Source organism: Caloenas nicobarica, chromosome 14, assembly GCF_036013445.1.
Source record: "Caloenas nicobarica isolate bCalNic1 chromosome 14, bCalNic1.hap1, whole genome shotgun sequence".
NCBI classification, from domain to species: Eukaryota; Metazoa; Chordata; class Aves; order Columbiformes; family Columbidae; genus Caloenas; species Caloenas nicobarica.
In genome coordinates, this window is record NC_088258.1 from 2,807,844 (window position 1) to 2,824,840 (window position 16,997).

Consider the following 16,997-nt stretch of genomic DNA (forward strand, 5'->3'; position numbering starts at 1 on the left):
CGGATTCCTGGAGAAACCCTCAAGGGCGAGGGCTGAAGCACAGCTCTCCCCCAGAACCGAGAAACGCTTCGGTTGACAAACACAGACAGACACAGACTTCTGAAATACATTTCATCTTTAATTTGGATGTTGATCACTCGGCAAAACACCCCCTCGGCCCCGGCTCCCCCTGCCCCTGTGCAGCCAGCATGGTTAAAAAGAGACATGGCAACTTCTTCCAAGACCAAATCCCCCATTTCTTACCTCCGCACCCCAAATCCTCCCCTGTTCTCTCTCAACACGCCACGACATACGTAACATGGCTCCTCAGCTCATCAAATGAGTCAAAGAAAAAGAAAACCAAAACAAAGGCTTTAAAGGAACGAAGATCAACACTGACAGCCCCTGCAAACCTCTCAGCTCAGGACCTGCTCTGCACCCACCACACGCGTCCCACGGGGCGGTTTTGGATTTCAGCCGAAGTTGGCTTCAGGATGGTGGGAAGGTGACAGGCAAAGAGCAGGATGCTCCTTCCTCACCCTTCTCGCAACCTATCACATCTCAGAGAAAAACTTCAGAGGTTTTTGGGGTAGTTCTATGCACTAAACCACCCCAAGACCCTTCCTAACCCAACGTCCGCCAACGATCACAGCGTTAATTCAACTAAACCATGTCAAAAACTCAAGTGTCAAGCCCTGGGGAGGGCAGCAAACTGGCATCGCCACCGAAATCGCACCCAGACGGCTGCAGGGGGCTGTGAACAGCCGGCGGCGGGGGGCACCCGAGTCCACACAGCACCTAGGAGGAGGCTTCACCCTCACACTTGGTCACAGCAGAGCAGCACCACCGGCTTTCGCCTCTAAATCCAGGACAAGTCCCAGCACCAGTCATGAGGAAACCCCGCTCCCCATCACCAAAGAGGACAAGTTTCTCCAAGAGGAGCAGAATAAAATAGGAATTCAGTTCCCAACTGCTCTGCTCGCAGCCGCTCTCCCCCTGCACCTCTAATCGCTCTCCCACTCGTCTACAAATCCACCCACTGCGGCCAAGACAGCGGCACAGGCTTCCTCCGACACAGGGGGGTCCTGCCAGCTCTGTCCCCGTTCTCCTGTAAGCAGGTCCCTCTCCGTTTGTGCTGGGGAAAAGGAAAGATCCGCGGCTAACAGCATGCGCAAGGCGGGTGCTTTCCGCATCATCTCCTGAGACCAGCCCGGCCGCTTCTCCATCGCGCAAGATCCCGACTTAGAATACAGAAAATAGGCTCATTGAGACCTGAATATTCTCATTAAGGCTTCAGCTGCTGCAGTAAACCAGACAGACGTGCTGCCGAAGGGAAGAAATCGAGTTAAAAAGAAGAAAACCTGAACCACCTTGGTGCCAGGCACGCGGAGGCTTTGCTTTCCTCTCCCAGGCTCAAACCTGTCCTCAACACCCACCTGGCCATCGCGACACACACCTGCTTGGAGGGGATTGCTTTTAAAACAGCCAAAAAACCACAAACTAAACTCTCGCAAAAGCCCCGCAGGTGGGACTGTCACATTAAATATACAACCAAGGCCAACTTTTAAAATGTCTTTAAAAAAAACCAAAACAAACCCACACACGCATACACACACACACACACTTTGGCACACAAGCCTTAAGTTATATCACTTGAAACATTTCAAAGTCAGAGGAGAGCTACTGGGCGGGGGTGTTTGTTTTTTCCTGTTTTTTCTTTTTTTTTTCCCTTGTAAAAAGGTATCAAGCAGAGGTGGTGGTGAAGCATGAAGAGCGAGTACAAATGCTGCGCAGCCGCAGAGCTGTCCCTGCGATGCCGCTCGCCACTCGCACTCCCGTTACTTTCCCAAAGCGATCAGCTGATTACATACACAGATATAAAAACTAATGCGGACATTCCCGATTTTCAATGTGAAAACGGTAAAATGTAATCGAGTACTTGTGCATTTGCCATAGGGTCCTTGGGAAAAGGAACCATAAAAATACTTTTAATAAAAGTGGGGTGGTTTTTTTTTTCTCTTGGTTTTTTTTTTTTTCTTTTTTTTTTTTTCTTTTTTCTCCTTTTTTACCCTTAAGGAAAGAGCAAATATACACCTATAAGCAGAGTTCAGATCCACTTTACTTGAGAGCCTGGAAGTCCATACATCAAATTAATTCCCAGTGGCATATCCAGACATCGGAACAGCTCCCAGCTCCGAAGGGCCGGCGTTCCTGCAAGCTCCGCAGCTCCAGCTAAACCTCGTTAGCCAGAGCCAAGCAAAGACTCAGTCAAACCTCATCTGTCTCAGCCAACACCCCCTCAAACAGTCCCTGCAGCCGAGCAGCGCTCTGCCACACAGAGCCTCACACACGGGAGCGTCAGAGCTGGTAATCTGGGCAACAAACCTGAATCCTGGCGATTTCAACCCATTATCAGACCGTAACAAGGAAAATATAAGTGCCAAGCTTATATTTTCTTATTACTCAGAGGACAAACCACTGATTCCCAGCTACTGAGAAACAGCTTCCAGAGGAGAGCTGGGCAGAATTTCAGTGATAGAGAAACTAGCTGTGCAATAAGAAAGTGCATTTAAAGGTAGCTCAAAACCAGATTAAAGATCAAATCGCCACTCGACAGGAGGGAGAATCAAGCTCCAGCAGCCACTCTCCTTGGGCTGGGTGGGTTAACGTTCAGGCTCTCTCTCTCTCTCACGAGTCCGAGGGGCAGAAGAGAAGCGTGCATTCCCATGCTGCGACGGGACACAGTTCTCCTGGCAGGCCATGCTCTCCTGCCCGCTTTGCGTCCGTGCGGTATCAGTTCTGGACAGGTTGTCACCGGAATTCGTAGATAGGAGCGCTGTGCTCAGGAACGTGAGTTAAATTCAATGACTGATACCTAGGAGAGAAGGAAAAGAGAAACAAGAGGGTTATGTAGAGCAGGAGACATCCTGGTGGCTGGCTCCTCTCTTCCCCCTCGGGGTCTCAGGGGTGTCCAGCACCCAACACCCACTTACCCGTGGTGCCAAAACCCCAAGAGGACTCGGCATCGCTCCTCATTCCCATTCTCTGAGCCACTGGCAGCCAGGCTGTGTTCAGATGGGCTGCCTGTGGTTTTTGGACAGCTTTTGAAGTTCAACAACTTTCATGTTCAAACAGTGTTTGCTACAATTTCAAATTACACTCAGGTCTTTCAAAGCTCAGCTCAAGGGGGTTTGTCTGAAAGCTTCCCAAGTACCTTCCCCCCACGCAGAGTTTCCAGCCACCCTACAGATTCACTTGCTGCACGTGACAAATATCCGAGACCATCAGAGGGAAAAGATCTCTCCACAGCTACTTGTCACATGGCTTTACCGAGAAACCAACCGATTAACTTTGACTGTGTCTTACAGCAACACCCCAAGGACCTTGGACTACAAAGCACTGGCCTAACAAGACTTCTGCATGAAGGGAGCAACAGCCAATCTGTTACATGCGAGAAAGCACCCAGCTCCTTCTCAAAGGCCCCTCTGACATCCTCTGATGGAGAAACTCAAAGCTGGAGTCACTGGGCAAAGCACAAACTGAGGGAGCACATGAGGCCAGGCTGCCTTAACACACCTGTCCCCAGGGGAGGGCAGGAGGAGACAAACCCTGCGAGTGTTTGGGCTGGAGACCCAGCTTCTGGAGGGATGTTTTTGGTGAACCGCAGCCCGTATCTGCCACCCAACATACCTCAGAGATGCACCTCTTGCCACAACACGTCTCCAGACCTCGTATCTCCCCTGCGCCACGTTGCCAGCCCAATTATCCCCAGCCATGCAAAAAGAGCAGCGCTTTACACCCCACAAACAGGCTGCACCAGCCTGCTCTGGCCACACACGCCCTCCCCTTCTGCCCCGCAGTCCAGCCTGAACCTCCTTCCAAGCCCAGAGAAGCACATCCTGGACACTCTCAAGGCTGAGGACAAGCAGAAGAGGAGTCACAGAATCACAGAATCACAGAATGTTAGGGATTGGAAGGGACCTCGAAAGATCATCTAGTCCAATCCCCCTGCCAGGGCAGGAACACCTAGGTGAGGTTACACAGGAAGGTGTCCAGGCGGGTTTTGAATGTCTCCAGAGAAGGAGAATCCACAACCTCCCTGGGCAGCCTGTTCCAGTGTTCCGTCACCCTCACTGAGAAGAAGTTTCTTCTCAAATTTAAGTGGAACCTCTTGTGTTCCAGCTTGAACCCATTACCCCTTGTCTTACTGTTGGTTGTTACCGAGAAGAGCCTGGCTCCAACCTCGTGACACCCACCCTTTATATATTTATAAACATTGATGAAGTCACCCCTCAGTCTCCTCCAAGCTAAAGAGACCCAGCTCCCTCAGCCTTTCCTCATAAGGGAGATGCTCCACTCCCTTAATCATCTTTGTGGCCCTGAACCCCAAGGTCCCCGAGTCACCACTTTGTTTGCAGAGCCACATGTCAGCCCGCAGGAAGAAAGGAGTTTCCTTACCATTCTGAACTCCTATGGTAGTAATAGCCCTCTATAGATGCTGCTGACTTCTGGAAGCAGATGTAATAGAAACCAGCAAAGGAAGCACCGCTGATGTCTTTGATAGTGTGATCTGGGACTAGGAACTGTTCCTGCACACAAAACACAGACTATAATTTTAAAATGCTGGTCAAACAGTACCCTCCCACCCCAATCTGCCCTCCCAAACCGAATACTATCCCCCATTAACAGGAAGGCATTCCCAGTTGAGCGCTCCCTGCGCTTACAGCAGCCCAGACCAGAGACCAGCATGTTCTTTCACCACCTGCCACTGTAGGAATCTCACAGGGAAGCAGATGACTGAGAACAGAACCAGTTTTAAAGAGTGCAGGAGACCAGTTTCAGTTCAGCATCTGCCCCCTGCAAACCAGAAGCCAATTGTAGGAGTCAGAGCTGCCTGATGATGAAGAGACAACTCCGGCGAGACCTTATTGCAGTTTTTCAACGGGCTTATAAGGAAGATGGAGGGACCCTTTACCAGGGCCTATAGTGATAGAAAAACAAGTAACAGTTTTAAACTAAAAGAGGGGAGCTTTAAATATAAGGAAGAAATTATTTACTATGAGGCTGGTGAGACACTGGAACAGGCTGCCCAGAGAAGCTGTGGATGCCTCATCCCCTGGAAGGGTTCGAGGTCAGGCTGGACAGGGCTTTAAGCAGTGAGACATTCCTGCCCATGGCAGGAGAGGGGGATGTACTAGCTGATCTGTAAAGGTCTCTTCCAACCCAGACCTTCCTGTGATTCTGCGATTTCCTCCCACCACAGCTGCACAAAGAGGGAGGAATCGATCCAGGTGAAGGGCAGAGGTGCAGACTGGCCAGTCTGCATCACACACAGGCCCCGCACAGGGACCAAATACACCAATTCTCTCATCCTCAGGAGCATCACCAAGCAAGATTTTCCTGTTGTGTTTTCAGCCGTGACTGCAGCCCTTAAGGATGCGTTTAGCTGGCTAGACAGGACTCACACTGGAATTTGCAAGCGTGGTGGGTTACGAGGTTGGAAGGGTCAGACCTTTCATTAAACCAGTGTAGTTGGAAGAGATTTCAGGCACCACAAGCCTCTGTCAGTCACCTGTAAGCAGCTCATCAGAGAAGGAGATATAGGGAGTTTACCTTCCATCTCATGAAGACATAGTCCCCATTTTTCAGATCCTCATAATCAAAATCATCAGAGTTAAATGTTTTTGCATACTGGTAAAAAGCCTGGAACTTCCCCTGAAACAAAACAAAACAAAAAAACAAAAACACACACACACAAAAAAAAAAAAAAGGAAGAAAAAACCCAAGATGCTTATTCCAGGAGTAAAGCTCAGTAGTGCCAGCTGCTATCTAGGAGGGAAGAACTGCTATGGAACAGGGAATCCTCACCAAAGAGGCTGCTAAATACACACCCCAGGACGAGCACAGGGGAACACAGAGGATTGCCAGACACCCAGGGCCACATCCAGCCCGGCTGGAGAAGCTCCTGCACTTCCAGAAGAAGATATTTTGACAGAAACATAATAAAACATCAAAGTCTGGTAAACAGCAGCGAAGGTCGAGGCGGGGAGGCAACAAGCTGGCTGCTGCGGCCCCGACCCAGTGCGCAGAGACAGACACACGCTGCCCTGAGCACAAGGCTGGGGTGGCTGGTAGTGTGGCTGGGACACGGGTACCAACCGTCCTGTCCACGCCAAAGGGGCTCCTCTCCCCTTCTCCACCCTGTTTTGTGATAAGCCTTCAAAAAAAGGAGTGTGTCCTCTTAGGGGTGCACAAGACGGGGATTATTCCTGCTTCTTTCCAACCCCAGGGCCGGTAAGTGGAAAACAAGACACCTTCACCCTTCTCCTGGGTCAGAGCCAAGAGCCTGCTGAAGGAACCTCGAGTTCCAGAGATCCCAACGCAGGGAAAGAGGGAGACACTCAAAACTGAGAACTGTCCATGCTCTTCTGACAGCTCTTGTACGGATACCCTCTGCACCTCATCTCCAAACCAGCTGCTCAGCCAGGGCTACATCAGACCCACATCCATCCCCCGATTTACTTACCCAGTGTTTACGATCCACGTCTTCGTCAGCATCCCATTTGCGTGTTAAGAAAGGGTGCTTTTTACTGATTATTTCCCCTTCAAAGAAAGTGGTGAGGGTTGGGTACTCCTAGGAGAGAAGAGAGACAAAGCGGAGGTCAGAAGATTCGTCACCTAGAGACAGGGACTCAAAACGCAAAGAGAGGAGCACGTGTCCAGCGAAAAGCAGCATTTTGCAGGAAGAGCTCCAGGCAATCTGAGGCTGGTGCTCCTGTCCCTCCAAGCAGCACGCTCTGCCCCACACCTCTCCAAGCCTGACCCGTACGCACATGCAGCCTCCACCCTCTTATCCCAGCCTCTCTCTTCACTTCAGGAAACTAGAAGGAGCCGTGTCAGAGCTGGACTGCAGGAAAACTCCCAGCGGGACCATCCCAAGTACTGTTTACAGCCAGCGCCACTGCCCAGCAGACACTCAGCGGCTGCTGCAAAGCCCAAGGGCTGGATGAAGCCACCTCAGCAGGGTGAAGGTGCTTCTCCTTGGCTGTGCAGTGGCACCGAATTCAGAGAATGCAGGGAGGGAACAGCGGGCTCAGCTGGGGCGAGTGAGATCCTCAAAGGAAGGAAATGGCTTCAGGTTGCACCAGAGGAGATTTAGGTTGGATATTATTAAACTATTTAGTGGTCAAATTTACTATACGCTCTATCTCTCCGCTTCCTATTTCTGGTGGCAGTTTCTCCTATCCCACCAGAAAAAAAAAAGCCTTTCCACAGCACCTTTTCTTGTTGTTTTGCTGTTAACACTCACCTCTGTAAGGCCTTTAATCTTCAAGTATCCACAGAGATAGGAGTTTTCCATATCCACATGCTAGAAAAAAGTGCAAAGTCCAACCATAAGCATATGCACGAAGGGACCCAGTTGACCCAAAGCAGTTTCTAACCCCTCCGAGGCCAATTTCAGCTTCAACTTCTACAGACTGCCCAGTTTATTGCCCAACACTCACACTGCAGCCCTTCCGCATGGCTGGGAACCACTCAGGAAGAACATTTACAGGTGCCCAGCTCATCTGTGACAGTCCCCACATCCCAGGCCTGACGACACCCCCCTCGTTTCCAGCTCCTTCACACCGAGGCAGCACCCCCTGCCCAGAGATCTCGCATGGGAAGCAACCCCCCGCGCCGACCCACCCAGAAGAAAACAGACTCAGTTTTCTCCACGTGAGAACACCACTGGTAGAATCGCCCACACCCCCAGCGCCCACATTTCCCAGTCAACTGCTATCAGTGAACTGATGTTCAGGTGAGAAAAAGCATCTATTTACTGGAGATATTCAGGCTGGATGAAGAAATCGTGGCCCTGAGCTTCACCACCAGCTTATTTAGCAGGCCTGACCCACATCTCTCTAACACGCTGTCTGTACTCTCTGCCCAGGACCTGGCATGGCGCATGTCAAAGCCTCTTCAGAAACCAGGCAACATCTCATGCATCTCAAAGAGGCCTCTCCCCAATCTACCGCTTTTGTGCTACCCTTCTTTCGAGTTACGGGGCTGCATCTCGCTGCGCAGAAGCTAACAGGGGGCTGCATCTGTTCCAAGCACCTTTAAAAATCAGGGGATTTTCCAAGCTTTCTCCCCTCCCCGATATCCCCAGATCAGTTTTCAAAGGCAGAAGCGAGTTATTTGGGGAAGCGCAAACATCAGCTGTGAGAAGATGGATCTTCCCCACCTGTGATCAAAGAAAAGCGCCATTTCTCTGCACTCAGCAGCCACCTCTCCTCAGCTGACACGCGCAAAACAGCAGCATTTTTAGCACAAAGCCCCTGCGAGAAGGCAGCGTGCAGTGAAGCTGATCAGCCATGGGATGTCCCCAGCACAGCAAACCGTTCCAGGTACGCTCATGCTGCTGACAAGGGGAGGACCGTACGTCAAAACAGACGGCCCAGTTCAAACACCACCCCATGTGCTGACCCTGGGGCTCTGACGCTGCTCCACAACGCCAGGACGCGTGTTAAGCTCCATCACCGCAGTCACTACGTGCTCAATCGCAGTCACCGAGATCCCATGGGAATAAAGCTGTGACTCGCAGGGTGCTCAGCGTGTATCAAACGTCTGGCTTGCCCACGTACTAGTGACTCCACACCTCACCAGCTCTGCCCAAAGCCATTGTGCCAACACTTACGACTAAAAATAAAGCATGCAGGATGACAATGACTGCAGGGAAGAATGGGAAAGCCGCACGAGCCGGTATCCTGACTCCTTGGCACAGCTGGGCACTACAGCTGTCTGGCTGCATTCCTGCCACAGACAAACCACCGAAATTCACCCCAGGCTACCTGCTCAGCCTGGGGGAGTCTCCGACAGCCCAGGGATGGGGAATGCTGGGTCCCAGGTCCAGCCAGGGGACTGAGACCTGGATCCCTGCTGATCTCCAGCCAAGCCCGAAACACAGGCTGTCCCATGGCAAGGACTTCCCAGGACAACACCCACTCTAAGCCGGGCTCTCAACCTTCTGCTCTGTGGCACAAAGGTGCATGGAGAGCCTGAAGGGAATGGGGAAGGAATCCCGGGTTATGAACCTTGCTGGGAATGAGGCAAAGATGTGGGGTGAAAGGGTTGAGGGCAGTTGGGTCTCCTCAGGGTTTGAGGGGAAAGGAGCAAGGAGGTGACCCTGAGGGGAACAGGTCAGGGTCTTCTCCACTAATCCTGAAAGTAAAGGGAGGACACAGGGGGACAGAGATTTCTGCAGAGCCTGAAGACTCACAGCCACTCCCAGGCTTGATGGCACCAGGGGAATCGCAGGGAGGCACCGTCAGGTGAGGGGAGCGGGGTGGGATGGACCACGGGCCTTTCCAGCCTCCCCGAGGCCCCTGGTCCCACCTCGGTGGGGCTGAGGGGAACGGAGACCCTGGGACTAATGGAATGGAGAAGCCCCTCCTCAGTCACAGGCGTTGCTGGGGGTCGAGGGACAGAAACTGAGGACACAGCAACATCTGCTTCTGAGGGAACTGCGGGAGGGCAGACACCGACCTGGGGCGGGCAGCAACCGGGGCCTGAGGCGAATTCGGGGGGAGGACGGCGGCAGCCGGGACACGGGGAGAAAAGGCGCCCGGGCCTGAGGGGGCCGGGAGGGCCCAGGAGCGGCGGCCGCGGCCTGAGGGGACCGGGGAGGCGGGACCGGCGAGCGCGGCCTGAGGAGCGCGGAGCCGCGCCGGGCCCGGGGGGAGGCGGCCCCGGCGGGCCCCTCACCTGCATGACGACCTCCACCTCGTAAGCGTTGCCTTTGCTGCGCTGCTGCCCGCGGAACTTGGCGCCGCTGTAGAGCAGCGAGGTGGCCACGCCGGGCTGCGCCGTGTTGATGGGGGGCGGCGGCACCAGGCTGCTGGCGGCCGCTCCGGAGGGTGCCGAGGAGGCCGAACCCGCCGCCCCGCCCGCGCGGCACCGCTCGCTCCGCACCGGCATCTCGGGAGGGTCCCCGGGCGCCAGCGTGGCCGGGGCCGAGCGCGGCCGGGGGCGCCGCCCGCTCCGCTCCCGCACGGCGAGGCCGCCGCCTGGCTCAGGGCCTCCCGGCAGCGCCTCCGCGCGCTCCCATTGGCCCTCGCGGGCGCTGCGGGAGGGGCGGCGCCGGGCGCTGATTGGCCGCGGCGGCGGGGCACGCGCTTCCTCCCGGCAGGCGCGGCCGCGGGTGCTGCTGGGAGTTGTAGTTTTTCCTCCGCCACTCCCGGCGGGACGGGGCGGCCGAAGGGGCAAAACGCGGTCGCGATGGGGATTGGCTGCCGCCGCGGCAACATGGCGGCGCCCGCGGAGCCGCGGTGAGGCGGGAAGGAGGCGGCGGCGGTTCCTCCTCGCCGCGATGTGGAGCGGCTGCCGCCGGCTGCTGTGGGGCCGCCCCACGCCCGTCCGGTTCCCCCGATCGCCTCCTGCCGCTGCTGGGAGCGGCCCGGTGGGGCCGGGCGGGGGTCGGGCCTACGCCCCGCCGGCAGGTGAGGGAGCGCCGGGGCCTCTCCAGCCCCCATCGGGGAGGGGAACCGGGACCCTTCCCTGGCCCGGCGGGGCTGGTCCCCTGGGGGGTCCTTCCCCCGCCCCCGGTCGGGGCTTATTAAGGTCACCCCGGGCCGGGGAGGGTAGGCTCGGCAACTCAGGGCGGGTGGGGAGCGGCCCGATCTCCCCGGCGGGGCCGGGAGCGCTGCCGGGGCAGCCCCGCGGGGTCCCCGGGGCCTTTCAGCATCCCTGGTAACGCGGCCCCGCTGCGGGGCCTCCCCCCGCGCCCTTGTCCTGGTGTTACTGGGAGTTCGGAGTGGGGGCCGCTGGCAGCCTGGCCAAGCCCTCGCTGCATCCGTTTGCTTTTGTGTTTTGGTGGGTTTTAGAGGGATGAGACCCAGCCGGGGTGGTTCGTAGAATCACAGAATCATAAATAGTTTGGGTTGGAAGGGACCTTTAAAGGTCATCTAGTCCAGCCCCCAAGCAGGCATGTTCTGGGCCATGTGTCCCCTCCACAGATTTTGCCGGAAACGTGTGGGTTTGAGGACAGTCCAATGAGCCTCATTCTGTCTGGGGAGGCTGCGGAGTCGCAGTGATTCATTGCGGGGGGTCAGAGCCCCCTGACGTGACTCGGGTCCCCCCTGGGGTACACACACATTCATCTTTTCAGAGCTGCGCCTTAGCAGCGTGGCGTTTTCTGAGGCCCCGAAGCTTGCAGGGTACTGAGCTTGAGCAAATCCTCTTGTGATTCCCCAGCAGGAATGAGCTTTTTTTAACAGCTTAGAATAACAGACCTGCAGCCTGGTTTGCTCGCTTCACCCTTCACGAGGTAGATTTATGGGTCTGGGATTTATGATCTGTTTGCTGTCATCAGGGGAATGGTTTGCGGATTCTCCCTGCCTTGTGTGAGCAATACAAGCTTTTGTGACACGTGTGTGCAGCAGCTGGTAGGAAAAGAGGCTGCTCTTAAAACAGACCTGCCGTTCCCTCAGGCTCACTGTGCTCCTGAGCAGGGATGTGTGGGCAGGAGGCGGCCACGGGAGCTGGTTCCTCCCCCGGTGACTCAGTGACACGCTGCAGCTTGGACAGCGTGTCCCCAGCACCATCCAGCTGTTTCTGTCTGTGTCTACAATAAACCTGTCACGGTGGAGGGAGCAACGTCTGTTCAACCCCTCCAGGGATGGTGACTCCACCACTGCCCTGGGCAGCCTGTTCCAATGCCCGACAGCCCTTTCCAGGAAGAAATTGTTCCCTATATCGAATCTAAACCTCCCCTGGCACAATTTGAGGCCATCAGGCCACCTTGAGGGCTCTGGCTGCGATGGGACACAGGGGAAGGTACCGAACCTCCTCTAACTCCCCTCTGATCGGCTCTGTTTTTGCCCGCAGAGAGGAAGCGGTTTTACCAGAATGTGAGCATCTCGCAAGGAGAAGGTGAGTACAGCCGCTGGGACAGGATGGAGGGGCTGGTCCCCAGGAGGGACATTGTCACCCCTCACTGCTTCAGCGAGAGCGTGGCATGCCTGCACCCCAGGCTGTGTGAGCCGGGTGTTTGCCACCAGCCTGTTGTGCCCTTTCCTCATCTGGAGCAAAACCGTGTAGTAGAAAACGGCTTCCAAGACTATTTTGGGGAAAGTATGTCCAAATGATGGTGGGAAACTCAACTGTCTCTGGTCCTGTGCTCCTGTCAGCTCCAGTTCTGCTCCTGCTGTGGGGTTGTCTGTTGTTCCTTAGTGCTTGCTCCTCTTTGATTCCCCAGGATTTCTACTCTGATTCCCCAGGAGGCTTCGAAATAAACCTGGACCACAGAAAGCTGAAAACGCCCCAGGCCAAGCTCTTCACTGTCCCCAGTGAGGCCTTGGCCATTGCAGTGGCAACAGAGTGGGATTCCCAGAAAGACACCATCAAGTTCTACACCATGCACCTGGTGAGCACGGCAGGTCGGGGCACCCAGACCTTGGCAGGGCAGAACACGGTGTGCTGGGAGCAGTCGGGTCAGGGAACTCAGGATTAAAGCCAAGGAATCACAATTCTGTAGACATGAGAACAGTCTCCAAATGCAAAACATGGAGAAAGCAGGTTGTCCTGATGCTCATGGAAACAGACAAGAGGCTGGGACTTTGGCTGGGCACTGAGGAGGAGCTTGTCATTGTGAGGGCAGTTAGATACTGGCTGGGTGACTATCTTGGGGGGAATCTGTGTCACTAGGGGACTTGAGAAGGAGCTGGACAGTTACTGGAAGGGGTAGGAAGAAACGGGGTGAGCTTTGGAGCAGGCGGCGAGCGCTGTGCCCTGGTCCTTCACGGACCTGCTCCTGAGGCCTCTGAAATCAGAAGATTCCTATGATGTGAGCCACATTCTGGCCCTGCACCACTTCCAGCTGTGCTCTCAGTTTTCTGCCACAAATTCTTCTTCTTGGCGTTGTACAAGGGAAGCTTCTGCTTCCCCAAGCCTTGGATAACAGCGGTTTAAACTGCCTTTATCCCGCAGACCACCCTGTGCAACACAGCACTGGACAATCCCACGCAGCGGAACAAAATGCAGCTGATTCGCGCAGCCGTGAAGTTCCTGGAGACCGACACTGTCTGGTATGAGATGGGGGCTCCGCTGGCGCAGAGGCGAGGTTGTCTTTTCGCAGTGTCATTTTTGGAAAGGTGGTTGGGGGAAGTGGGGAAATGTCTGTGGTAACTCAGTCATGGCAGGGCTCTGATCTGCCAGGGAGCAAGTGTCCAGCGTGGTTTTGTTCTGCAATCTCCCAGCTATCGCGTGGAGGAGCCAGCTGCTTTGGCAGAGCTGCAGAAGAATGAGTGGGATCCCATTGTCGCCTGGGCTGAGAAAAGGTATGAAGTCAAAGATGTTTCTGTCTGCTTATGCCCTGCTGAGGCCAGGAGCTCTGGTGCTTGTGACTCTCAGAGCCGCAATGCCCACGAGCCCTATGCTTTTCTAAGGGGCTGGGCAATCGTTCCAGGTACAACGTGGCAATTGGCTCCTCGACCAGCATCCTGGGGCCAAACATCCCTGCCAGCACCAAGGAGACCTTCGTCAGCCATCTGGCATCCTACAACATGTGGGCCCTGCAAGGTGAGAGAGGCCGTGCCAGCGGAGGGGACAGTTCCTCTCTACGGGAGAGAAGAGCGACTATAATGTTTTTCCTCTCCTGCTGATATGCTGAGATAATCACAAGGTTTATGTTTTAAAACTCCAGGCTGGTCCCTTAGCTGTATTTGTTACGGGTGTTCAGGGCCTGACTGTGCTGGCCTGCAAGCTGTCTGCTCTATTCTAGCACAAATAACTTCTTTAATGCCAAACTTTTTAGTGACGTAGTCCCCAACTTTGTTACCGGGAAAAGAAATGGGGTTTAGCACTCCAAGTGTCCTCACTCTTTCACCCTTATAGCCCACTTGATCTTACCTGATACTGCTGAATGACATGTAGAGATAAAGAAATGAAGTACCATTTGTTTCCTCAAGTCTTCAAATGCAAGACTTGAATAAGCAGCAGACAGTGAAACCCACAGAAGACACTGAGCAGCAAAGGAAAAGGTATCAGGGACAAGATTCCTGGGGCAGGGCTTGCAGAGCCTTCCCATTACATCTGTAAAGATATTTTTTGATGCATCATTTCTTTTCCTCACAGTTTGTAATATGAGTAGGCAGGGTGGAAGTGAAAAGCATGTGCCACCCCTGGGAAAGGGGAGCTGGTCGACTTCAGACCTGAAATTCAAGGTCTGGCCTAGACTGGCAGCGCAGGACGAGTCTGACTTCAGTTCCTTCCTTAGACCCTGTCTGTGGACAGGCACCTCTGTTATCAGCTTGAGCTGAACTGTGAGTGCTCAGCAGCTCTGAGTTCTGAGCCCCTTTTGCTTCTCCTGGCCATGCGCGTCTGTGGGATTTGCTCCGGTCCCTCGGCCATTGGGCACTCGCTCTGCTCCCCTGAAGAGGGATGTCTGGCAGCCTGGTGGTGTGGCAGGAAAGAGCTCTGCTGCTCTATCAGCTGTGTCCTTTGCTGACACGGTTCTCCCAGGGCACAGCACACCAAACGCATTTGCACGGTGTTTTTCTACACATGGGTACGGATGTGGAAAGCTCTTTTAGCACCAAACAGAATACGAGTCCCTCTCACCCTGGACTTTCAGCTGAGCTCCAGAACCTTCAGGCCTGGATGAGTGTCCCCTCCCTTTGCACAGGGCAGGCTTGTGGCAGAATAAAAGGAGGTGGTTTCCAAGGCAAAGCCTTTGTCACTGCGGTGACAGTGACCAGAACAGCGCTTTGTGTCTGCTCTTAACTGCAGATCTGACGCTGAAGTGCCCAGATGCAAAAGCGAGGTATCGTGATCCCTGAGGAGGTACCTCACTCCAACTGTCTCTTCAGAGTGTGTGAAGATGCTGCTATAATGCTGAAAAAAACAACCGTGAATCTTGTTTGTTTTGGGTTATTCCTTTCCAGGTATAGAATATGTAATCACTCAGCTGAAATCTCTGATTCTGTCCATGGGTCTGATTGACAGGCACATTACAGTCGAGAAAGCCGTGCTTCTGTCTCGTCTGGAGGAAGAATACCAGGTAAATGATATTACAGAACAGCCCTATAATTCAAATAGCAATAATCTCAGCATGACAAATGCATCTCCCTCCACAAATAACTGGCGAGGGAAGTGCCTGCTGTTGCAGAAGAGGTTCCACTCCACCAGTCTCCCCATTTGAGAGAGTTTGGAGTGTGCTGCTATAGAGCATCACCACGGGTGGCACAGCCCAGAACTCTCCTGGGGCTGCCAGTTTCTCTTTGCAGAACCCAGCTGGCTGCTTTTCGCCCTCTCTAATCCAAAGTGCAGAGTTGTAGCTGGCTTCTCTTGCTCTGGGTTATCCACCCTGGAGGCCTTGGTGGACACCAAGCTAATACCTTCCTTGCTGGAAACTGGCCTGGCGTGAAGCTTCCCCTGACCCAAAAGTGGCTGAAGTTGATGGGAATCTTTCCCTTTTAAGGGGCTTTGCCTCAGATGCCAGTGCAGATGAAGCGTGTCCTTCCACTGAATTCGGCTGGACATCTCCCTACCCCTGTAGTCAGTGATCACACAGCTCTTGGGGGGGTTGTTTCACAAAAGGGAGGCTGAGAGTTGCTGAGCAGCTCTACACATAATCCAGTTCTGAACTGACTCACGTTCCTCCTCTCCTTCAGATTCAGCGCTGGGGCAACGTGGAGTGGGCCCATGACTATGATCTCTGTGAGCTGCGCGCTCGCACGGCAGCTGGGACTCTCTTTGTTCACCTCTGTTCAGAGAGCTCGACTGTAAAACACAAGCTGTTGCAGGACTGAGGCTGCTGGGCTGGGCGCAGGAGAAAATGCCCAGCTGTGAATTGCTGGTGTGACCCAGGGGCTGGTAACCACCCTCCTGCCACCACTTCTTCCCCGCGATCAGCCTTGTGCTGAGCGACTGCGACTTTTGTGGGCAGCTTCTCGCTCGGGCTGCCTGCCGCAGCGCTGTGCCGGCAGTTTTGAGCCCACAAGGAGGAAAGGTCAAGGTGAGCTTCCTCTGCATCCCCAAGACGGCAGCTCTGGCTGTCACCGGTGTCTGTAACTCATCAGAGGAGCTCCCACGAAAGAAACGCCTTCCCGGGCAGGGCACGGCACAGACATACCCAGCATATGCCACATGTCTTCATAGCTGCCAGCTCCTGACACACACTTGTTATGGAAATCTGCAAACAGACTCTGTTGCATCTGTTCTTCATCCCTCAGCGTGCCTGTATGTAACACCAGGGTCTCTGATTAAAGGCACGCCCCTGCTCGATACCGAAAGCCAATGCTGTTGAGTATTTCTTTGTTTTAATCACCAAACCATGGTGCAGGTCCTGAGCTGCCAGGCTCTCGGCAGGTGCTGGGATGGCTGCAGGCAGAAAAAAAAAACACGGAGCAGAGCTGAGCAGAGACTAACTGCTAAAGAGATCTGCTCCCTCCACATCTCTGTGCGACCCCCACCCGCTAAATGCCCTGTCCTTGCAGCCAAGGAGTAGCAGGGAGGCGACTGCGCAGTCCTGGAGCAAGATGGGGGGAGAACCTGGGTTCCTGCCATCTTCAAAACGCAGAGCACTATGAGCTGAATCTGTTTATGACAGGCAGCTCCTGCCACAGGGCTTTCGGAAAGACCTGGTCTCTCCCCTGAGTGCATATGCAGCCACTCTCTCTTTTAACCTTCCCACCTTTCTCCTTGCTGCCTGCCTGGAGCTGCACCACCCTGGCCAGCATCATTCCTCAGAAGCTGCCCACGAGTAAACGGAGCAGCTGCTGTCACTAAGCAAGGAAGGGAATTAATGACTCCTTGCTTGGCTCTGGCTAGCAGCGGTGTGTGAGCTCCCGTGGAACCATTGATTTCCCTTCCTGCTAGCTGGGGGCTGCTCTGTTCACACTGCAGAAAGCTGGGGTTTTTTTGCGAGGTGGTGAGAAGACAAGGCTCCCAGGCACTCAGAGCCCCCGCCAGCCTTGTGCTTGCTGAGCTGGAAACCTGCTGTTACCTCGGGGGTGGTTTGATGGAGAACACTCCTT

The 16,997-nt window shown here is 54.4% G+C and overlaps 2 protein-coding genes across 3 annotated transcripts; one reads left to right on the top strand and one right to left on the bottom strand.

The window, feature by feature from the left end:
- Positions 1-2,011: 2,011 nt before the first annotated feature.
- Positions 2,012-10,072, bottom strand: GID4 (GID complex subunit 4 homolog). Its single transcript, XM_065644719.1, has 6 exons — positions 9,727-10,072; positions 7,289-7,348; positions 6,506-6,613; positions 5,593-5,694; positions 4,438-4,568; positions 2,012-2,854 (listed from the first exon to the last, which is right to left on the bottom strand). Exons 1-6 carry the CDS (start codon positions 9,937-9,939, stop codon positions 2,791-2,793), a joined length of 678 nt encoding a protein of 225 aa, XP_065500791.1. The 5' UTR covers positions 9,940-10,072; the 3' UTR covers positions 2,012-2,790.
- Positions 10,073-10,210: 138 nt separating this feature from the next.
- ATPAF2 (ATP synthase mitochondrial F1 complex assembly factor 2) lies at positions 10,211-16,253 on the top strand. 2 transcript variants are annotated; one of them, XM_065644890.1, is made up of 8 exons: positions 10,211-10,460; positions 11,848-11,892; positions 12,240-12,385; positions 12,949-13,046; positions 13,218-13,298; positions 13,427-13,539; positions 14,904-15,019; positions 15,633-16,253. In XM_065644890.1, the coding sequence occupies exons 1-8, from the start codon at positions 10,331-10,333 to the stop codon at positions 15,768-15,770; spliced, it is 867 nt and encodes a 288-aa protein (XP_065500962.1). In that variant the 5' UTR covers positions 10,211-10,330; the 3' UTR covers positions 15,771-16,253. The 2 variants fall into 2 exon arrangements, with proteins under 2 accessions (XP_065500962.1, XP_065500963.1); XM_065644891.1 differs by having other exon boundaries at positions 14,965-15,019.
- Positions 16,254-16,997: the final 744 nt, after the last annotated feature.